Here is a 24,740-nt window from a genome sequence, read left to right on the forward strand (position 1 = left end):
GTCCTTGGAACTACTTCTCACATATTCAAAAACAATCCCTCATACATCTTCATTCTACACTTCATTCTACTACTACAAAGACCACCTCCATATTATTATATTTATATGGATTTTGCCACGGATGGTCTGCTAAGTCAAAGGAGGATTAATAATGGTTGACACCTGTATAGAGCTTGCTACATTCTAGGCACTCTTCTAAGGACTTCACATCTATTCACTCATTTAAACCCCCACATTCACCTGGCAGCTATTATTCCCATCTGTAGAAGAGAGAACTGAGATTCTAATAGGTGAATAACTTGTTCAGAATTATACAAGTAATCAGGAGAAACAAGATGGATAGCAGATGGTCTGGTTCCAGAGTCAGTGATCTTGAACATTTCCTGATTGATCTTCTGAATTACCTTTATGAATAAAATTGCAGATATGCACATGTTTTAGCTTCATGACCAAAGAGGAAAAAGCTACACCAGTATCAAACCCAACTTCTCCACTTAACAGCTTTAGAATTTTGATAAGTTTATATTTTATGCCCAGCATTTCCTTATTCACCAGTTGAGGAGAACCACAGTATCTGCCTCAGAACCACTCAAGTGGTAGGTACACAACTATGTTAGCTACTACTAGGCAAGATAAGAATGACTACTTATGTTCCCATATAACAATAGGCATGGGGCACTCTCAGTAACTACTTGATGTCCATGATAACAATCATAAAGCCAGTTTGCTCTTTCATTCACAATATAAAGACAGCTTTAGTATTTTGTTTTGCTGGGTTGCCTAATTAGAGAAAGGAGACAAGGACTTGTTTTCACTTTGACTGAAAACATTTATTTGAAGTTGAGCTGCAGAAGAATATTTACACAGCTCAATGCACCTGGGGATAAGAGCATAAATCAATTTCTTTATCTCTTGCACAGATATTGATTAGTTAATTACCTGTTTGGGGAAGGGATGTTTCTTTTAGTAAAAGTTAGACCTGTGAAAATTCATACTTGAGGAGGCAGTTAGAAGAGACCTCGTGCAGGGTTACCAACAGAAACCACTGAGCTCTTCTGCCTCATGACTGATGTCACTTTTTTCCTAGCAATTTGACACCCTTGTGGGAGAAGGAGGAAGCCAGATGAGTGGTGGCCAGAAACAAAGGATAGCCATTGCCAGAGCCCTTATCCGAAACCCCAAGATCCTCCTTTTGGACATGGCTACCTCAGCCTTGGACAACGAGAGTGAGGCTGTGGTACAAAAATCACTGAATAAGGTTTGTGGAAAGTCTGAGTTTACTTTACAGGGTTAAGGGGTCCACGTATCCTGTGTGATCCTTCAGAAAATATTAGCTGACTACAATCTTTCTCATCTTGATAAACAGTTAGGATTTGGTTCCAAAGGATGCACATGTAAAATTTAAACTCTTGTTGAGATCTTACATGATTTTAAAAATTCCCTCCCCCTTTTAAAGCTGTTGATTAATAGCAGCAATCAGACCAAAGCATGATGGGATTTATGGCTACAAGAAGCTGTGTTGGCCTTTTCTGGTGTCTGCACAGCTGGTTTAAAGACATTCTCGGGAACCAAGGCTCTGACTTACTTGTGGATTCTGGGACGATCCAAAGATCAAAGCCTACCTTGTCTTACAGTCATGTTTCACCATGCACTGTATATTCTTGCAGATCCAACACAAGCAAACAACTGTGTCAGTGGCCCATCGTCTATCCACCATCAGATTTGCAGACGTCATCATTGGTTTTGAATGTGGCACAGTTGTGGAAAGAGGCACCCATGAAGAACTGTTAGAAAGGAAAGGCGTTTACTTCACTCTAGTGACTCTGCAAAATCAAGGAAATCAAGACCTTCAGGAAAAGGATGCGAAGGGCAAGTGGTGTCTTCCTTTCACTTGCACGTTGTTAGTTTATATTTCCAGGGCTTGACTTTCTGTGCATGTTAATACACACATCTGATTTCTTCTCCCAAAAGTCCTGGCAGGCATTATATAAATGATAAAGGAAACCACTGAAGTTCAAGAGGTTAGTTGTTTGATCAAATCATAGAGCCAAAGCCAAGTCTTCTAGTTTTTAATTCCATCCCTTTTCTTTACACTTTGCAGACAGGAGAGCCCCTCCTCGAGTGTGTCCTGTATATCCTAGGTGTCTCATTCTTACTAGTAGAGTGAATTAGTCAATGAATAAAAAGGTTGTATATATTTTTTTCAAGCATAGATAGATGCTTTAGACCCTACTACACCTTCTCTCTATCAATCTGAATTTTCAGACATAGTGGTTGCCCCAAGCTAGATTAACCAGCATTCTAAACTTTTTTCACCATTTCACGTTTAGACTTGCGAATGTGTCCAGGCATGACTACTGAATACATGGACACCATGAGCTATTCTGAATAGACTTGAAATATTTGGTGGTTCTGTCATATTTTTGCTACTACTAGTGGGTTTCTCCCTAAAGTTGTTTTTATGATTTATGCTGAAAATATACCTATTTCTACAGAAGTAATAGGCTAGCATGTGGTTCAAATTTTTGTTACAATATTCTGGACAAGTTACAAGCTTTATTTTTTAAGAATAAAATTTTATAGACTATTTTGTCCTTACACATAGTAACTACATTCTAGGCAAATAGAATGATTCTATTTAAATATGGTCTGTTTACTGTATATATTAAGGAGTGACTCATATTGTGTTGTGTAGGAAAAGATGGAACTGAAGGTGAAATGCTTGAGAAGAGCTTTAGCAGAGGGAGCTACCGGGATAGTTTAAGGTAAGCTCAAGGTGCATGGCACATTTTAAAGTTTTCAAATATTCTTAGGAGCCTCAGGCAATATCTTAAGTATATCAAAGAAAGCAGACTCCCATATCTTACGTAGCAAGAACTACAGATGAATGTTTTGTTGCTGTATTGACATTTATGTCCATAATTCATAGCTTCTTTTGTCTAACTTCAGTTTGTCATCTTATTGAGGGTAGGATCCCCATGGAGGGCTGTCTGGATAAGATGTTGTTTACTAACTGGAGCAGTGGTACACGCCTGTAATCCCAGCTGTGGGGGTGGAGGAGGCAGGAGGATGGCACGTTCCAGGCCAGCCTAGATGACTTAGACCTTATGGCAAAATATAAAATAAATAGGGCTGGGGATGTCGTTCAGTGGTAGAGCACTACTAAGTACAATCCTCACTACAGCACACACACACACACGAACACGCACACGCACGTCATTTATAGAACTTAGGGGATTTAACAAAAATCACTGTTTATTTTTTTCACTAAAGCTAACTGTGGTGTGAACCACTGTCTTATATAAAGGTCACGTTCATACTGTTAACTCCATTCTTTAACCTACTGAGGTACAATTGAATTAAAACATTGCTGCTCCCAGAGTAACCCAATTGAAAACAAATCATTCGTTAACTAGATGAAGTAAAAATGTATGTTTTTAGCTTTTAAATCGTTTTTCTAAATGAGCTATTTATATTTCTCTGGATCAACATATGAGCATGAACATATTTTTTTGGAGTATGCTATTAGCAAGACTATAAATTTTAATCTTTCATCCTGGCCTAAGAGTTTCACTAAAAAAAAAAAAATTCTCCCCTAATGTTAAAGGTCTGTTTATTAAGAATTCTGCCCAGGAATATATGTCTATAGTTAATGAAAAAAATTAGGAGACTATGAGGTGATGGTTGAAAGCATCTCTCCCCACCACTGCCCTCACCACTTCCTGGACCTATAATGTAAGGCCATGTTCTGAGCAGACTCAGTTACAGAACTTGCTCAATCAAGATGGCTCACTATTACTGAAAAGGAATTAAGATGAAGTAGCCAGCTAACAACTCAACGTGGTCAGATTTATGCATTTTAATATTAAAAATTTGAATAATAAATATTAAATTAAAAGAATAACTCACTAAAAGGTATCGTGCTTTATTTTCAACTGAAAATAGATATTTCAGGTATTAGTGTACTTTTGCTTTTTAAATCTAAATTCTCAGAAGTAGAATGGTTTATGTATTTTTTTTTCTTTTCAGAACAAGCCTCCTATTTTTTTTAAAAGAAATGCTAATTTTATTTAGTTTTTTGAACTTGGAAAATAACAAAGCAATAGCTTCAAGTTAATGTATAAAGTAAAACCTATGAAAGTTACCAAAAATTTTAGGCAAGTTTTATAAACATCTGGCAGTAAGTTTAGTCATGATAAATGTTAAAATCATTAAAGTTATTAAAACCATAATCTAATGACATGAAGTAACTTCTTAAACACTGAGAATGACCATGCACTTCTGATTGCTAGAACAATTAAAATGGAGGTGTATGTTATGGTTGTGTCAATAAGAAAACAATTATTTTAAGATGAACAAAACTCTATTCATTATAAGTTATTTATTTACAGTTTATTGTTAGGAACAGATAACCATTTTAATATAAATATTTATTTGGCTATAATTTCTCACAAATTATTCATTTTAGTGACTAGGATGAGAAATTCAGAAATACTATCTATACACAGAGAGTAACTATTAACCTCCTGCAGAGAGAAAGATTTATAAGTTTGAGTAAAAAGATCTGTTAAAAATATCTCATTGTATGTGCTGATTATTTTTTTTCTGCTCCAAGATAACTAAATGAAATGTTAATTGGTATTTTGCTTTTTGGCTTTAGTTTTTCAATGCCTGTGTTCCTCTTCAGTGATATATTTTAGGTTCAGGAACCATTTAATGGATAACAGCAAATAATTTTCTAAATAATAACTGAGAGAGCATTTAGTCCCCAAATTAACATTTTTCTTCATTGTAAAAAGTGGTTCACAGCTTCTGAGATGGGGAAGAGCAGATGCTTTAGATTTCTGAAGGGGGGATGTCATAGACTCTGGTCTTGCTGGTAGATAAGTAGGGAACCAGATGGCAGGTAGCATAGGTGCCTAGCACCATTATAGCTCATGGTCTCATGACAGCTTATGTGAGATAGGTGGAACAGTTTAGGAAATGGGGCGGGGGAGAGTCTTAAGAAATATAAGATGAAAATAGTAGAAACCCAAGGGTACAGGATATAGGTATTCCTATGTTCAGCACTGGGAGGTAGCAAATTATATCTTAACACCTCATCTGTCACCCATTTCTACCTTGGTGTTCATTGTATTGGGTTTGCATTATAGATCTATGACCTTAAGTCTTGTCCCTATCATGTACCTGATCTCCAGGTGACACAATCCTAGTCTTCACCTTCTGAAGAAGATAGTTTAACATTATCTATCTAATCCAAGGAAATAACTCTGGGGAGTTTCAGGACAGATGGGAAGGAATGGGAGTGTTCTAAGGCCAGTTGGAGGACAGGGAGGGGGGCGGGAGTGGTTTCATGTCTGGTCATAGAAGACTTGGCAAGAGTTTGAGTGTGCAAGAACAAGGAAGAGACAGGACTTCAGGTAAATGTACAGCATTGAGCCTAGGTGACTAACAGGATGACAGTGTCATTAACTGAACATGGGAACCAGTTAAAGTAATCAAGTTGGCATGATACTGCTTTCTTAAGAAGCCTTGGTGAAGTTATAGGCACAGGCACACATTGGTATTTGCTTCAGTCTACTCTCTCTTGGATACAAAATGATAGGGGGCAACATATGAATGGTTCCTTCTAGAGTGTACTAAAGCAGTTATCTCCCCATCTCCAACATTCTCCTAACACTACTACTTCAGATTAAGCCTTCCAAAGTACATCTTTGATAATGTAACTTCCTTCCTTCCAACTCTTGGCATTAACTATATCAATTAAGATTCTATTTGCAAATGACTGAATACCTAACCCAACTTGGTTCAACCTTCAAAGGGAAAGAATCAGAGGATATAACCAAATAGCCCAAGGATGCTTTCGTCTAAGGCTAGAACTTCAAGGATGTGTTCAAGATAGATGGGTTTCCCTCTTTTCACTGTTGGCCTCACTTTTAGTTCTTTGAGCATCTCAACTTAATTGCTAGCAGCTCACAGTGCTTATAAGTTAATCTCGAAGAGAATGGGGACCCCCCCTTCCCAAGAATCTCAGGAGGAAAAAAAGAGCCAATCACATCTTATGCTTGTCATGCATTAAATATACTTAACTAGTAACTCTCTGCATGCTTGTTTACACTGTCTTCTCTGTCAGAAATGCTCTTCCCTGTAATTTACCAATAGCCAAACACTACGTAGCCACCTCTTGATTGAGACCTTTCTTGGTATCACCTGCCATATGTTTCTTTTCCTTTTGAATTTCCAAAATCTCTATGCAAAACTACTTTACCTCACTTAGCCATATGCTTCCTTATATCAAGCTTAGGTGAATGCATTGCTTTTCTATAGGATGAAAATTCCTTGAGGAAGAAGCCTGTGATTGACTAGTCTTTGTGTCTCCCCAGGATTAAGCATTGGTTTGCACGTTGTAGGTCCCAATAAGCTACTGTTGAATGAATAAATGCATGAATGAATACATTAAGCTAAATTATATTTCAGTAAGATTTGTGTTCATGCATTTCTGTGGGCATTGTATAGCTAGCTCAGAGACAATCTCACTGGGGGCCCTATTTCCTTCTATCAGCTCACTCCTATCCTGGTAACTTTATACTAAACACCAGGAATACCAGAAAGGAAGGGAGGGAGAGGAAAGGGCGGGGGGGGGGGGGGGGCAGAAAACAAACTCAAAACTCAGACCTGAACCAGAAAGAGGTAAAACTGAGAGGCCATTGGGTTTGCTATGGCAGTGGTTAGCAGAACCATATGGGCTTGGAATGTGTTTGAGCCTTGGGCCTATTTTAGTGAACTGCTGGGACAAATGTGCTCCTCTTCACTTTCTCCCTCCCTAGCTGCCTTCAAATCCAGGTCCAACAATTGCAAAGCTTGAGTCCCAGAGCAATGAACCCAATTAGCTCTGACCTAAGAATAGCTCTGTCAAACCTAATCTTGAGCCTCCCTTCCCTGGTTTCCATGGGACCTACCAAACATTTTTGTTTATTTGACGCATGATGTAAATTTGAACACCAACTGAGTCTTGTTCCAGCCTGCCCATCATTTACACACTCTTCCATCTTTCTGTTTACAGAGCTTCTCTCCGGCAACGTTCCAAGTCTCAGGTTTCTCATCTGGTACACGAACCTACATTAGCTGTTGTACATCATAAATCGACTTACGAAGATGAACAGGTCAGGCACCAATCACTCATGCAGAAATGGAAGCAGTCTCTCCTGGGGGACCACTGCGTGCCCTTTAAACCTGAACATATGTGGTTCATGAGGTCACACAAAGTAGGAGAACATTAGCGCCTGGTAAAAACTCTATTTTACACCATTTTAAAAAAGAAACACGGATTAGCTAATGAATTACTTTACAGAACACGTTAACTAAAACTGGGTTAGTTTTTAGATGAACCCTTCTGATAAACACAGGAAATATGTATTGCAGATGTGCTTAGTAAATTATTTGCTTTATCTTTTAAAGTTTTAAAGAATTTCCAAAAAAGCCCCTTTTTTTCCTAAATTTTAAGAATTTTTTTTAAGTTATAACAAAATTGGCAAAAGTATTCAATCAACTCTCCAAGTGGTACTTTTAGCTCCATAAATAAGGTTGTATCCTAGATATAATATTATTAAGATTAAGTTTAAGATTAGTGGAAACCTGTGAGATAGAGATGTCAATCTCTGATATTTAGATATCTTTTTCAGTGAAATTGCAAAACAAGGCAGAATGTATAGGAGAGCAAGTCAGAGACAGGTATTAGACATCTATATCTTCATCGCAGCAGCTATCTTTTAAGATAGGATTTAAACACTGATGGCCAGACACAGACATTTAATAAGACTAGGCCTTATACAAGTCATCACAATTTTTGAATTACAGAGGTCCATTAGGTTTTATGGACATTTATTTACTTTAGACAATTTTATAATAATGTTTTAGGATACATTTAAAATAACAACATTGATTTTAACATAAATTCAGAACAGCCTGAAATTAAATAAATAGAAAAGGAATCTGCACATATAGCAATAAAAAACTTTCCTCACAAGGATGAAGGTGTCCTGCTGTTGTGGACACTGTGTAACTTTCACATATGAGCATCTGTCCTCCTCCAAGCCTTTCCTGGTCCCGATACTCTAGCTTTCAATACTCCCCACACCCCCATCAGAAGTCCTTCATTGGAAACTTTTGATGGAAATGTCCTTATGGATCTTTCTTTGAAGTCAGGCTGATCTATTCCTTTACTAAATTATAAGCTTCTTAAACTTAACGACTACATCTTATTTGTGTTTGAATGACCTTACGCACCTAGTCTGATGCCTTGCACCAAGTCAGACATCCAGAGACTTTTCAACTGGAATGAAAAATTGAATTTCTACAGTAAAATGAAGCCCAAACTCTCATATTTATCAAAGCAAACAAGTCAGGGAATATTTTAATTACAAGCACATCCATTATGCATGATGTAATTTCAAATTCTCTTCAATAAAATGCCAACATGTGAATCCATTAAGAAATAATTATAAACATGGGCTCTCAATGAAGAAATTTTGGCACTATTTATATCATGTCTATGAAAGATGGATTATTAAGGCTCTCTTTTGTTTTCATGCAATAATATTGAATGAATAGAGGTCTTAATATCTAGCAGAGTTGGTTTAAATGAATTCCAAAGAACACTCTTTGTTTGGAACAACTGATGAATTGCAGTGAGAGAAAATACATTTTGCAAGCCTGGTTTCTTGCTGCATCCTGCTGTTAAAGATTCATGTCCTCATCTGGTTCTAGAAACAGCTATTTCATATATGTCCATGGCGCCATCACAAGTAACTCCAAGATGCATTAGACAAGAATAGGAGTTTAATAGAACTTCAAGGAAGGACCAGATACTATGCCAGAATTTAAATGTAACAGTACTGAGCATATTCAATATTTATATTTCTTTCTAGTTTCTGGGTAAATGGTGAGAAAAGTGAGAGGAAGGAGGGAGAAGAGGAAGGGAAAGCTGACCTCCTGCTGTTACTGTTAAAGCTGGTGGATGGCGCAGCACAGTCGCAAAGGACCATCAGAGCCTAGGGAGAGATCTGGAGATCAGATGCCCAGAGTTCTTTTGATGCAGGAAAAGCTCCGAAGGGAGCCACTAAATGAAAGGGAATCTAAATCAAATATACAGATTAGTTTTAGAGAGATTAAAAATTCCTTATTACATTCTACTCATCTACATTATAAGTTGGAATAAAACAAAATCAATGAAATGTTGACCAGTGTAATTTTGCAAAGATGCTGCTTTATCTTCTCTCTGGTTAAAGGAGATGGAAAGGAAGAAGAAGAAGGAAAAAAAAAAAGATCAGGGAAGTCAATGTGATTGTGCTAATACTCCAAGAGGAAAATATCTCATATTAATAATACTTGTTTATAGGATAATTATATTAGAGTCCTGTATATTAAAGAATTAATTATTGTTAAGAGGAAACATTAGCTTTGAGATTAATAATATGTGTCTAATGGAATCTCTAATCTCAAGTAACATTGTATGAGTAAATGTTGCCCAGTTTCAGTATTTTAAAGTACTTTAATACTTAATTAAATTCTGCAAGCCCAAGAATTAATGAACTCTTTTCTTTTTCCCGTTTTGATAGAGCAACCCTAATCTTACCATCTGTAGGTGGGGAGATGTTCTATGAGGCTGAAGGCCTACTTATAGAAAGCAGTCAACTCCACCTTGTGGTCTCTTAGAGCATTGACTGAACCTTTGGAAGAGATGGTTTTATGTCTGTGTTTCAGACCCTAAGTGGGGTTACTTCATAGTTAGTTGGTAACAGAGCAAAGCCATTCTTCCTCACTCTCCAAGTGGTACCTTTAGCTCCATAAATGAGGTCAGATCCTAGATATAATGTTATTAAGATTAAGTTTAAGATTAGTGGAAACCTGTGAGAGAGATGTCAATCTCTGATATTTAGATATCTTTTTCAGTGAAATTGCAAAACAAGGCAGAATGTATAGGAGAGCAAGTCAGAGACAGGTATTAGATATCTATATCTTCATTGCAGCTATCTTTTAAGATAGGATTTAAACACTGGTGGACAGACACGGACCCATAAAAATCACTATCAGTATCTATTCATTTGGACACCTTGCCCCTTTGTCATAACTTTACTATATTTTCCCATCAAATCTTCAAGGTGTTATCCAGACAGGAAACCTCTATTGATGGGAATGAAAAAAACCAGTGTAACAAAGTGTAAAAAGCAGGACCCAAAATTCAAGTAGGAAGTTACCTTTCCCCTTGGAGCACAACGGAGATGTTTAGAAGGAAGCTGGGAGGAGCCCAGTGTTTAGCATTGTACCACCTACGAAGTACATGAGCAATCAGTAATTTTAAATAAATGTTTAGTCGCATGTATACATGATGGGCATAAGAGATGCATTCATCTTTTCATCCAATAAACACTGACTGCACATTTATTGTGTGCTTGGTATTGTGTTGGGGATGGAAAGATGAACAAGAATTGCTGTTCCTCTGCCTACCATGAGTTACTGACAGGGACTTTACATGTGATAGAAAATAATAAGTGGTGTACAGCTTTCTAGTGCTACAGTAGAGGAACAAGCTGTGCAGGGAGGAAACATATATAAATTTCATAATTTTACTACTCTATGTGAGTTACTTATTTGCCATTAATTTGTTCATTTCTCTTTATATTTAGTTTTTATCAAGCACAAGTAAAATATTTCTTTTCTTTTCTTTTGAAACCAGGAATTGAATTCAGGGGCACTCAACCACTGAGCTATGTCTCCAGCCCTATTTTGTATTTTATTTAGAGACAGGGTCTCACTGAGTTGCTTAGTACCTTGGCATTGCTGAGGCTGGCTTTGAACTTGCAATCCTCCTGTTTCAGCCTCCCGAGCCACTGGGATTACAGGCATGTGCCATTGTTCCCAGCTAAAATACTTCTTTATAGAATAATATTTATTATATATTTATAGTTCTATTTCTCCACTGTTCAGCTAGTGGTATCAAATAAAATTCAATCAAAAATCTATTATTGTGCTGGGCATGGCGACACATGCTTGTAATCCCATCTACTTGAGAGGCTGAGGCAAGAGGATCACAAGATGAAGCCCAGCCTGGGTAACTTAGTGAGGGCATCTCAAAATAAAAAATAGAAAGGGCTGGGGGTACAGTGGTACAGTGCTCCTGGGTTCAATCCCCAGTATTAAAAAAAAATCCATTATCTGTGGATTGATTTTCAAGTTTTGCATCATTCAGTCTTGACAGCTGCATTTGGTATGTGTTGGTGAGGGGATTTGGAAATAGTTTCCTTTAAAGTCAAAAATTTTTTTTAGCATGGGGGACAACAAAATCATTCAAATAAACTACTTTGTGTTTCTTGTTAGTTTATCTTGGAATGAAAACTACTAGGCAAAAAGTTATCATATTGCTTTAAAATATTCTAGGTATTATTGATTTCGGTCGGGGATAACTTTGGGTATCAGAAAGTCAGGGCAGTTTCCATCTTGTCAGGTTGTGGGTGGACCACCCTGTGGGGCAGTGGTTTCAGGAAGTACTCGGTTTAATGTCACTAGGGAGCAGGCCAAATTTAGTAAGTATTGGGCATCTTCACAAGTTTGGAAGCATACCCTGAAGCCCAGCTGACATATCCAAAAGGTGCACTTATGGATACCTTGATTTCTAGACATTTAGTGATGAGAGGAGTTCTGGAGATTATATATAGTCACAAGCCTCACAATTTGCGCTGTGGTCATCAGAACAACCAGAGGAATATTTTTAAAGCACAGATTTACACCTAAGACCTACTAAATTGGAATTCTGGTGATAAGACCCATAAATTTGTGATTTTAATCATCAATCCTCATGAGTCTATAAACATCCAGATCTGGACACCAGCCACTGTCCAGAACTATAAAATGGCTGATCTTTTGCTCTACTGCAAACTATCTGGTTGGCCTGATAAAATTTCCTTAATGTTGGCAGAATACATTAGAACCCTGAGACAAAGTTAAAGGACTTAATTACAGTGGCCATAGTTCAGCGTTTTTGCAAGGGCTCCCTAGCTCCACCCCTAATTTCCACAAGGTGGCGCAAAGAGAGCCAGATGATACCAGCAAGTGGACTCTTATAATGAAGAGATGGGCTTACTGCTGGGGGTGAAGACACTCTCTCTGACTCCCAAGGTTGTTTGCTATACAAACACCCTTGAAAATTAATCTAAAACAAAACGTAGTCAGTGCCTCTGCTCACCAGACATGCAGAAATACGAGAGACCCAGAAATGTTGTTTCCCCAGAACAACCTAGTCCGGCTCTCTCATTTTAAGGAGGAGGTAACTGAGGCTCAGAGAACTAAGGTGCTTGGTGATATGCTCCATTGGTGTCATGTGGGGCTTGTTCAAGAACCCCATTCTTTTTGCCTGTTCTACTCATGATTTCCCAGGCAACTTATTTTCCTCTCTGACCTTGGTGGCCTACAGTTAGTAAGCTGTCAGAAATGAAATAATTGAGTGTGAGGATTTGCCACATGAGTGAGTAGCAATGACAAAGTGCGAATGATGAAGGCAGCTGAGAGAGAACTTGACATGGAGGTAATGACAAATTCGTCACCAGCCTGAGCTGCCTTCCTTCATCCTATTTGGCTTACAAATATAATGAATGGACATGACACCAGCCTTTCACATAAATTGTATTGGTAACATGGTCTTTGACTTTGTAAGCAAAGGGAAAGTTTTTGAAGATAGTTGCTGTTATCTATTCCTCATATTCAGCTATCTAACGGGGTAAATTGCTATGTATTAGTGTTTAAGTATGTTTTATAGAAAAAGTTTTAAGAAATCAATACAAATCTATTTAAGCCACCTAGAATCCTTTCTCAATGTAATACATTTATTACCTTTCACATGGTAATACATTTAACATATTGCTGAATAAAATGGGCCTAAAGAATTGAGTAATATTGCTAGCAAGGAAAAATGATAGACAAGACAATAGGGTTTTATATGTAATATTTGACTTTGAGAGGATAACAATTTACTAGCTCTGTCACTTTAATAGCAACTAAAATGATCAGAATAGGGAAGTGCTAATTTTCACTGCTTGCGGAAAAAAAAATATGCAATTTAGAAATCCCAATGGAGTATCACTTACTTCGGGGCAATAATTAAGGAAAACCTCATTGAAAGCAAGTAAATGATAGCTACTGACACCACTTAAAAATTGTTTAAATTGGGGCTGGAGCTGGGACTCAGTGGTAGAGCGCTTGCCTAGCATGTGTGAGGCACTGGATTTGATTTTCAGCACCACATAAAAATAAATAAAATAAAGGTCCATTGACAATTAAACAAACAAAAAACTATTTAAATTATCTTGTTTCGGATATCCTGGCCCATCTCAGAGCTTTAGCCAGTTATTAGGTTACAGAACCTTGACATTTATGACAAGCATATCTTGAAATTTTCTCAAGTCCTCCATGTGGAAATACACCACAGCAAAGGTTTTTTTCTAATTAGGAGTCATTATTCTCAAAGAGCCAACCTATTTAAAAGAGTTAATACATGGTCGATTATGAATTGAGAACTATAAACGCAGCATCAAGATGTTCAATCCCATCTAATCAAGTCACAAGCATTCCCCCCAAAATAACAAACCACTGCATCTCATAGATCTTTGAAGTCTCTCATAACCAATCAAACCATGACTCTCAAATACATGAATGCCAAAGTGTCACGTGTATAGTAAAAGAGAATATGCAAAGCATCCATGCATACATCTGGATCACTAATGTAACCCTTTCTCCCCTCAAGAACAAGAGCATTCTTATGGAAGAAGAAGTTACGCCTGCCCCGGTTAGAAGGATCATGAAATTCAATGCTCCAGAATGGCCCTATATGCTGGCAGGGTCCCTGGGTGCAGCTGTAAATGGGGCAATCACGCCCCTCTATGCCCTTTTATTCAGCCAGGTTGTTGGGGTAAGTAAGCACCTGAGATACTTTATTCTCTTCATATCTTCTGCTGTTTTTCAAAATCAATAGCTATTCTCATCTTCGGTAGTTGGGCTCTTTGTTCTAACATAAAAAATGAAAAGCTCATTGAGTCTGTCACACAGAAGGTTAGAGGCTGAAGCTGAATGCTCTTGTCTAGGCCAGCTAGACACTCACACACTCATCATGCCTGTAAAAAAGAAAAAAAAAAGGCACTGTCACTGTAGACTTAGAACTGGAAGAGGGAAACTTACCTGTGTGCAAACCAAATCAGAGTGCAAAGCAGGTTTTCGAATAATACAAAATGATTTCAGGCAATTTTAAATCTTGCTGAACAGCTGAGGTACAAAGTTTGACTTACAATAGCAGGTGTTAGTGTGAAATTCTCTGTTCTCCTACTGATTGCACTGAAATGGGGAAGTGGGGGAAGAGGTAAGAAAAGCAAAAAAGAAGTGAAATAAGGCAGGAATGAAGAATAAGCTTATTTCAGTCTTTCACTTCCTAAGAGTTTTGATATTCTCCATCTGATTTTATTGCTATAATAATAACTACAGATATGTATGCAGTAGGCACTATCTAAGCACTTGTTGTATAATAGTTCACTTATGCTTCCTAAGAACCATCTGAGGTAAGGATTGTTATTATTCCCGTTTTATAAAGGAGCAAACCAAGACTTAGTGAATTTGGGATAGCAAGTGGTAGAGCTGGGAGTCAAATCCAGCCAGTGTGACTGTAGAACCAGATTCTGATAAGACATTATTGCAAAATTAGTTATTTGCAAATCAAAATGATGTTATATTTCTTAGTTGATACACCTTTCTCTCTCTCTGTCTCTGTCTGTCTGTCTGTCTCTCTCTCTCCCTCTCTCTCTCATCCTGTGAGGTCAACAGAGGAGGAAACCTAGAACCTAAAGAATATAATTAACTTAGTCAACGTGGCACAGCCAAAGGATTTGCCAGTATTCTATATTATCTGAGCTTAGCATGTGATAAAAGCTTACATTTTAGTTCCCTCCTCTATATCTCTCTCTTGTCACCTCTCTGATAAATGTCCTGACTGTAAAGTGTGCCTGTAGGCCTGTTGTACAGGAAGACTTGGATGTTCCACAAAAAAAAATCAAGGCCAGTGTGGCCCCAACAGCCACCATTTTAATTTTCAAATTGTCCCCTTATGATAAATGAGGAATTGTGCTACTTTCAGGGAGGTAGGAAACTGGAAGCATGGGGACCTTCAAATCTGGTTAATTTAATTTCTGGTTTGTGGTGCTGAAAATATTTCAAGCAATGAATTTAAATTCCTTAATTTTCTAGTAAATACAGTATGCATTATAAAGAAATGCTCTTTTACTTACTCAACAGTTATTGATTGATGGTCTCCCTGAGACACCGTGCTAGGAATTCAAGAATGCCCGGTCAGTTAGAATTCTTCAGTGGGGGTTTCGGTCCTTGCTGCTGCTGCTACTCCTCCTCCTCCTCCTCCTTCTTTTTTTTCTTCTTCTTCTTGATTGAACCTAGAGGCATTCAACCACTGAGCCACATCCCTAGCTCTTTTTTTATTTTTAATTTTGAGACAGGGTCTTGCTAAGTTGCTTAAGGCTTCACTAAGTTGCTGAGGTTGGCTTTGAACCTCTGATCCTCCTGCCTCAGCTTCCCAGGCTGCTGGGATTACAGACATGTCCCATGGCACCTGGCTGAGTTTTCAGTACTTGAGGAAGGTGAACATTAAACAGAAAAATCCATTCACCATTTGACAAGTACTTATTGGTCATTTGCTCTTTGTTGGATGCTATTGCTGGTATTGGGGATAAGGTGGACTAGAAATATCAGGACCTCTTTCTGCCTGTCACCAGCAAAACTGCCATTTCTAGCCATGAGAGGCTCTGGAAATGAATCCCACTGAGCACTGTGCAGCAGGTATAGATGGGTAGGGCATAAGGCCTTGCACTCCTAGGCTCAAGTGATCCTCCTGCTTCAGCCTCCCCAGTAGCTGGGACTATAGGTCCCACTGTCTGTATGTGCCACTGTGCCTGGCTTCTAATGTTTGCTTTCTAAAAGAAATCCATAATATCAGCTTCCCCCCTGATTATCTCTCTTTGTTTTATAAAAGCAGAGAAAAGGATATATTCATTTATCTTCATCCAAACCATGTATATGAGCTGCCATGGAAGGAGTCCTGAAATCCCTGTCAGGAGACCTTTCCTCTGAAACTGGCTCTGCTAGTTACTCACCACAACCTGGGTGCTACGATGTTACTTCCTGCTACTTCTATAGACATTAGTTTCCTTAACTCTAAAATGAAGGATTGATGAAGTTGATCTTTAAGCTATCTTTCAGCTCTACTGGTTATGAAATGGTAAAGTCAGGAAAAAGAAAAAAAAAGACAGTTCAGCTATAACTTCTACCCTTCTTGAACTCTCATGTGGTCATTGGTGGAGAGAATATTCTCTGTGATTCTTCTGGTCACAATTAGAAATCCTAGGATAGACTTAGACCTAAAAACTGAGCTTTTCACTTAAGGGTTGCAGGATCAGAAAAGCAGAATCTAGTTGGTGAAATCCAAAGTTGGCTTATCATTAATGCTCTCAGAGGATTATATTTGCTAAGATGCTAAACAAACTATGTCTTTCCTCTCCTATAAAGAAGAAGGCTCCTATTTGTCTCTGAGCATAATTATCACATATTCACCAGTAATCTCATGATGCTTTCTTCTCACAGGGTATAATCATGAATCTTATTTTAATTGTTCTATTTTCATTCTGACATACCTAAAGGGCACAATATTCACATGTGGTATGTTGAAACCACACGCTGGGACATGGGCCCAGCATATGATTGGGCCTTATTAGGAAACCGGTTGCTAATCTAGCCAACCTTCAATATATACATAAGGCACAGTTTATCTGTTCCACTTCTCCTGTGTCTATTTGAGTTGGAAATTGTGCCGAGTGCTCTAACCACAGCAATTTGGATATAGCATGCTGGGAAGAAGCACGAACTTGGGAGTCAGCCAGCTCTGGATTTGTTTTAGGCTTCTGCTCTGTACTATGTGTACACATTTTGGCAAGAGACTTATCCTTGATGAGACTTAGTTTCTTCATCTGTAACATGAGGCAAGAAACCTAAGGCCTCAGTGGGTTGTTTGGAAATTTTAAAGAAATTCCAATTAAAGTTAAAGTAGGTTAAGTCACACACTTGACATCTGGCACATAGCAAGAGTTTAATGAATGTTCATTTTCTCCTTAAGCAGATTTACCCTTTCAAAAATGGCAGATACGTGTGCTGAACTCCTGCTAGTCTAAGAGCAGGGTAATCTACAAATGAGTAGCCCTTGGGCTGCATCTCAACATTAAAAATGTGCAAAGAACTCATGGAACACAATTTTATAGAAAAAAGATTATGGCTAAATCAGATGCCCAATCTCAAACCAAACAATTGTGTGTGTGTGTGTGTGTGTGTGTGTTGTAACACTGAGAAAGTGGAGAATACCATGAGCCTAAAGAACAGGCCTTTCCTTATTCAAGAGTAACCCCTAGCTATATGAACTCAGGTAAGTCACTTGATGTTTTGGGCTTTAGATTTCTGTTGTTAATAAGACTCATACAAGCTGCTCTGAATTCTAGAGTCCATGGCTATGGTAGGTGATCTTTGGGGTAATGAAGATTGTGGCATTGCAATTTGAGGTTTCAGGGCATTTGTGTAATGATTTTAAAAACCAAAGTAAAATATAGCCTTACATTTCTGCATTTTTAGACTCTGTAAACTTGTGAGTCATGTTATACTGGGAAGAATTACTGTGGTATCTTCCAAACCCATTTTCTGTCTGTGTTAACTAGAAACTTTGTTTTAGAACTAGTAAAAATCTCATTAACCTATTGCACCCCCCACACCCACACACATCACTTTGGAATTTGAGATATTTTGAACAGATTGCTTTTGCCTTACAAAAAAAAGGGTTAATAGAATAATAATGGGAAAAAATGATTAATAGAATAATAGACATTGTTTTTACCAATGTCTATTTAGCATGTAGTATGCACTTACTAAATAATTATTCAATCTATGGTTTCCTTTGAGCAACTGTTTATTAGCACTGTTTGAGTGACACAAACTACTTCAGAACAATAGGTAGGGATTTATGGAACAGCCCTCTAATGCATATTTTTCCTGAACTCACAGTTCCCTCATGCAGTCTGGGTTAGGAAGATTTTGTTGCACCTAAAATCCTTTTCACTTCAAGGCAATGTCATTGGGATATATTCTTTCAATATTTTTATTGTGATTGTTTGCTTCTCAATAAGTTACTTGAGTAATGTCCGTAAATTCATCCCATATTTATGAATGTCATTTACTAAGCCATTATAGACTTAATCCCCACTCACAATTCCCATAGCTTTTTGGATAGAGGTGTTTTTAGCTTCCTGTGATTTAGAGGCAAAACCTCAGTCTTAGATATAGATTTTTTTTTCTTTTCTAAGTCAATTCTATTCAATCCTTTGATAGCCAGTTGCTTTTTTGTGTGCTGGGGATTGAACTCAGGGCCTTGTGCATGCAAGGCAAGCACTCCACCAACTAAGGTCTATCCCCAACCCAACCATTGGCTTTTTTAACGGTATGAAATATTTAAAGTTCATTTAATATGAAACACATACATGTACCTATAACCAATAGTTTATATTTGTGAACTAGTTTATATGTATAAAACTAATAGCAGGCAAGATGCTTCAGTGTGAAAATCAACTTTTTTACATTTTAGTATTTGAACAAGATGGAGGTTCAAATAATTTTGAGTTTTTCTCTAGATTAATATTCCTAAATTCTCAGGGATTTCCCTCCCTCCTTCCCTGACTTTTTTTCTTCCTTTCTTCTCCCCTCTCTCTTTTACTTCTCTCTCCCTTTCTTCTCTTTCTACCTTATTACTTGAAGGACTTCTGTGTCAGACAAAAGCCAACATAACTGCTTAAGTCAGGCAAAGAAACAATGCAAAAATTCTGTAATTTTCACCATTGATTTTCATTGATCAGGCATTCTGCCCCACAAGGGATTAATATTTAATGTTCATAGCTAACTTCTGTTTAATTACTAGTATTTTAATGTAAAACCATTTTTAAAGTTTTTTTTTAAGTGCCTTTAGGTTCATAGCAAAATTAGGAAGGTATGACGATTTCCCATATACCCCCTGCCCTTTCCCATGATCAGCACCCTCTACCAGCATGGTATATTCCTTACATTCATGAAGCTTCACTGACACTTCACGATCACCCAAAGAACCTAGAATACATTAAGGTTCACTCTTAATGTACGTTGTATGGGTTTGGACAAATGAATAGAGACCTGTAGAGAGAAATTTTGTTTAAGCATATTTGAATGTATGTGTTATTGTTTATAATAAAAAAGTTTTCTTTCTTGCTTATTATCTTCCAAAGAATTTTTCAATTCCTGATAAAGAGCAACAAAGGTCAAACATTGAAGGGATATGCCTACTTTTTGTAGGACTAGGCTGTATATCTGTTTTCACCCAATTTCTGCAGGTAAGGAGTTTTATTTTTCATTAAATGATTTAGCTGTTTCATCTCTTTTCATGTTAAAGTATCACTAAAGACTCCTTTATATTTTTAGGGATACACCTTTGCTAAATCTGGAGAGCTCCTCACAAAAAGGCTACGTAAATTTGGTTTCAAGGCAATGTTAGGGCAAGACATTGGCTGGTTTGATGATCTCAGAAATAGTCCTGGAACACTGGCAACAAGACTTGCTACAGATGCTTCCCAAGTTCAAGGGGTAAGCTATTTGGGTCTCTTAGTCTGTTTGGGCTGCTGTGAACAAATATCTTAAACTGGGTAATTTATAAATAATAGAATTATTTCTTGCAGTTTGGTAGGTTGGGTAGTTTATGATCCAATCACTAGCAGACTCAGTGTCTGATGAGGGCTTATTCTCTCTGATTCAAATATGACAGCTTCATGTGCCATTTTCATGTGATACAGGATCAAAGGGACTAGGATGCTCCCTGCAGCTTCTTCTGTAGTGGCATGAATCCTATCCATGGAGGATATTTTATGACTGTACATCATTTATTTCTGCTCTGATCTTTATTATTTCTTTCCTTATACTAATTTGGGGTATGGTTTGTTCTTGCTGTTCTAAGACCTTAGGATGCGTCATTAGGTTGTTTATTTGAAATCTATCTTTTTTTTCTTTTTGTTTGTTTGTTTGTTTTTGATGTAGACACTCTTAAAGTTGCTTTTGCTGAATCCTACAGATTTTGGTAGTTTATTTATTTATTTTTTTTGTTATAAGGGACTTTTAGGTTTCCCTTTGACATCCTCAATGACCTACTTGTTTGTTCAAAGTATGTTGTTCAATCTCCATGTATTTGTATAATTTCTAAAGTTTCCTTTGATTTCTAGTATCATTCCATGGTGATCAGGAAAGATACAGGATATGATTTCTTATTAAAAGTTTTTTCTTGATCTATTCTAGAGAAAGTTCCATGTGCTGATGAAAAGAATGTGAATTCTTCAGGTGTTGGATGGAATGTTCTGTAAATGTCTAAGTCCATTTGATTTAGAGTGTAGTTTAATTCTGAGGTTTCTTTGTTGACTTTTTTGTCTAGATCATCTCTGCATTGGCAAAATTGAGATATTGATATGCCCCAGTATTATTATATAGGAGTCTATCTCTCCTTGTAGGTTTAATAGTGTTTGTTTTATAAAGATATTAGGTGCATGTAGATTTATAATTATTGTATCTTCTTCCTTTGTCATTATAGAGTAACCTTTTTGTTTCTTCTTACTCTTTTTTGTCATAAAGTCCATTTTGTCAGATATAAGTACCACCTTTTTAAAATTCCATTTTCTTGGAATAGCATCTTTAATCCTTTTACTTTCAGTCTGTGTGTCTTTATGGTTGAGATGAGTTTCTTGAAGATAGTATATTATTGGTCTTGTTTTTTAATCCACTCATCCAATCTGTATTTCTTTTATAATTAATTTATATTGGTGCACTATAAATATACATAATAGTGGGATTCATTATGATAAATTCATACATGCATATAACATAATTTGGTCATTTTCTTTCCCCAGTACCTTCCCATTTCCTCTTTTCCTCCCTCCCATTTTTATCCTATCTCTACTTTTCTCCTTCTATTTTCATAAAATTTTTCTCCCCACTTTTCTCTCTCCCCCTTTTATCTGTAGTTTTCAAGTATGAGAGGGAAAGATATGATCTTTGACTTTCTGAATCTAGTCTAATTTAATTTTTCTACTTAACATATATACAATTTTTCCAGCACCATTTAAAAGGCTGCCTTCTTCAACATATGTTCTTGGCACCTTTATTAAGTATCAGATGACTATATCTGTGTGGGTTTGTCTCTGTGTTTTCTGTTCTATTTCATTGTTCTATGCATCTGATTTTATACCAGTACCACGATGTTTCCGTTGCTACAGCTCAGCAGTATAATTTAAAATTGGGTATTGTGATACTTCCAGCTTTGCTCTTCCGGCTTAGAATTACTTTGGCTATTCTGGGTCTTATTCTTCCACATGAAATTTTAGGACTTTTTATCTAGTTCTGTGAAAAATGTCATTGGAATTTTGATGGTGATTGCATTGGATCTGTAATCTGTAGATTGTTTTTGGTAACAGGGCCATTTTAACAATATTAATTCCATCTACCCATTAATGTGGGAGGTCTTTCTGTCTTCTAGTGTCTTCTTCAACTTCTTTCTTCAGTGTTCTTTAATTCTCATTGTAGAGGTCTTCCAGCTTAGATTTTTTTCTAGGCATTTTATATTTTTTGATGCCATTTTAAATGGAATTGTTTTCCTAATACCCTTTTCAGTGGATTGATTATTGGTGTATAGAAAAGCTATTGATTTTTCTATTTTTTTTTTACTTTACTAAAGCTTTTTATTATCTCCAGTAGTCTTTTTAAAATTAATTTTTAAATTTATATATGAGAGTGGAATGCATTAAAATTCTTATTACACATATAGAGCACAATTTTTCATATCTCTAGTTGTATACAAAATGTATTCACATAAATTTGTGTCTTCATACATGTACTTTGGATAATAATGTGATGGACATTATTTGATGAAGTCTTTTGATGAAGCTTTTTGAATCTTCTAAGTATATGATCATATCATCTGCAGATAGTGATAAGTTGAATTCTTCTTTTTCTATTTTTGTATCCCTTAAATTTCTTTCTCTTAATTCTTAATTGCTCTAGCTAAACTTTCAAGTACTGTATTGAATAGGAGTAATAAGGGTAGATATTCTTATCTTATTCCTGATTTTTAAGAAATATGTCCAGGTTTTCTCTGTTCAGTCTGAGGTTGGCTTTGGGTTTGTCATATATATCCTTTATGAAGTTTCTTCTATCCTGAGTTTCTTCAGTGGGTGCTGAATTTTGTTGAAGGCTTTTCCTGCATATATCGAGATAATTATGTGATTTTTGTCCTTAATTCTATTTATGTGGTAAATTATACTTATTAATTTGCATATGTTGAACCATTCTTGCATCCCTGATGAAAAAACTTGATCAGATGTATAAGCTTCTTAATATGTTGTTGAATATGATTTTCTAATGTTTTATCAAGGGCTTTTGCATCTATGTTCCTCAAAGATATTGGTATGTAGTTTGCTCACCTTGAGGTTTTCTTATCTAGTTTTGGTATGAGGATGATACTGAGTTCATAGAATGAATTTTGAAGAGTTCCACTCTTTTCTTTTTTATGAAATAACTTGAGGAGCATTGGCATTAATTCCTCTTGAAACCTCTGGTAAAATTCAGCTGAGATTCCACTGGGTTCTGGACTTTTCTTTGTTGAAAGCTTTTAATTCCTGTTTCAATCTCATCACTTGTACCTAGCCTGTTTAGGTTTTTCTATATTCTCTTGGTTTAATTTTGGTAGGTTATACATGTCCAGAAATTGGTCCACTTCTAGATTTTCCAATTTATTGGTGTATCAGTTTTCAAAGTAGTACCTAATGATTCTCTGGATTTCTATAATGTCTGCAGTGATATCTCCTTTCTTATCTCTAATTTTATTAATATTGATCTTTTCTCTCTTGGTTAGTTTGACTAAGAGTTTATAAATCTTGTTCATCTTTTCAAAAAACCAATCTTGGTTTTACTGATCCTTTGTATTATCTTTCTAAATTCTCTATTTTCATTAATTTTGGCTCTAATCTTAATTATTTTCTTTCTTCCACTGGTTTTGGAATTGGTTTGTTCTTACTTTTTAGGACCTTGAAATGCATCATTAGGTTGTATGCTTGGGAATCTTTCTGATATTTTTATGTAGGCAATCATAGCTATAAACACGACTGTGTTTCTCTCTTTGCCTTTGTGTAACCTCTCCCCTCTGTAGTGCTGCTGCCACCACTGGCTTGATTCTTGATGTGCTTTTTCTTGTCCCACAAAGTACCAGAATTTCTGGGTCTGAGTCTCTGTGCAGTATTGAATTTCAATGAGTTTTCTCAGTCAACCACATTACTGAGAAGCAGTTTTCCTGCTATTTCAATTCTGAGCCACTGTGAAACTGGAAAGTGCAGCCTTCCTCTACTCCACCATTTTTTCTCCATCTTTTAAATAAAGAATTAAGACCATTTACATTCAGAGTTACTAAAGAAAAGTGAGGCCTTGTGCCTGCCATTTTGTTGATTTTCTTCTAGTTTTTTATTATTATTATTATTCTTTGTTCATTTCTTCCTTCTTATTCATCTTTGTGGTTTAGTGATTTACTGTATTGATGATGTTTGACTCTTATGTTTCTCATTGGTGTACCTATTTTATCGAGATTTATACTTTTACATGCTATTATGATAGTAGTTATTTTTCTTCCTTTTCTGGGTATAGGACTCCCTTCAACATCTTTTATAAGACTGGTCTAGTAGTCATGAATTCCCTTAGTTTTTGCTTATCTTTATTTCTTATTCAATTCTGAAGAATAACCTTGCTGCATTGGCAGTTTTTTCTTTCAGGACTTAAAATACATCATTCCATGCCCTCCTAGCCTATAGAATTTCTTCCAAGAATTCTGCTGTTAGTCTATTGGGGTATTGGTGCTTTTCTTCATAGATTTTAAGTTCTTTTTTTGTCCTGAACTGTTGAAAGTTTGACCATAAAATGTCATCGTGAGGATTTTTTCTGGTCATGTCTGTTTGAGATTGTACAGACCTCCTATATGTGGATGTTTATGTCTTTCCCAAGATTAGGGAAATATTCTGCTATTATTTTTTGAACAGTTTGCCTATGCCCTTCATCTTTGTTTCTTCCCCTTTGGGTATGCCAATGTTGCAGACATTTAGCCTTTTAATAGCGTCCCAAAGATCTTTTATGCTATCTTCATTCTTTCTTTTTTTTTTCTTTATTTCTCTCTGAACATGATTTTTCAAAAGACCTATCTTTAATTTCCACTAATCTTTCTGTTTTATCTAGTCTGTTGTTGAAGCTTTCAACTGGTCTTTTTGTCTGACTTATCGAGTTCTTCATTTCCAAGATTTATTTCATTTTCAAAATCTCTCTTTGTTGAATTTCTCATTTGTCTCCTAAATCATCTTCCTGATTTCATTTAACTGTTTATCTGTATTCTCATTGAGCTTACTTTTTAAAAATCATCATTTTGAATTCTTTATCAAGCATTTAATTTACTTTGATACTTTTGGAATTTGTTACTAGAGAGTTAAGAGCTTTAGAAGGTGTCATATTACCTTGATTTTTCATATTTCTTTTGTTAATTGTGATAAAATTTGCACATA

General features: G+C 36.4%; 1 protein-coding gene across 3 annotated transcripts in view; it reads left to right on the top strand.

Annotated features, from left to right (window-relative positions):
* Positions 1–24,740, top strand: part of Abcb11 (ATP binding cassette subfamily B member 11) — a 78,305-nt gene that overhangs the window by 37,895 nt on the left and 15,670 nt on the right. For 2 of the 3 annotated variants that reach the window (XM_027946154.2, XM_027946156.2), the window contains exons 14-20: positions 1,088–1,258; positions 1,668–1,869; positions 2,702–2,765; positions 7,064–7,163; positions 13,796–13,960; positions 19,395–19,499; positions 19,588–19,749. In XM_027946154.2, coding sequence (XP_027801955.1) covers positions 1,088–1,258; positions 1,668–1,869; positions 2,702–2,765; positions 7,064–7,163; positions 13,796–13,960; positions 19,395–19,499; positions 19,588–19,749 — 969 coding nt within the window. Of the gene's footprint in view, positions 1–1,087; positions 1,259–1,667; positions 1,870–2,695; positions 2,766–7,063; positions 7,164–13,795; positions 13,961–19,394; positions 19,500–19,587; positions 19,750–24,740 lie in introns of all 3 variants that reach the window. The other variant, XM_027946155.2, reaches the window with a different exon arrangement.

Source organism: Marmota flaviventris, chromosome 11 (genome assembly GCF_047511675.1).
Source record: "Marmota flaviventris isolate mMarFla1 chromosome 11, mMarFla1.hap1, whole genome shotgun sequence".
In the NCBI taxonomy this organism is placed as follows: Eukaryota; Metazoa; Chordata; class Mammalia; order Rodentia; family Sciuridae; genus Marmota; species Marmota flaviventris.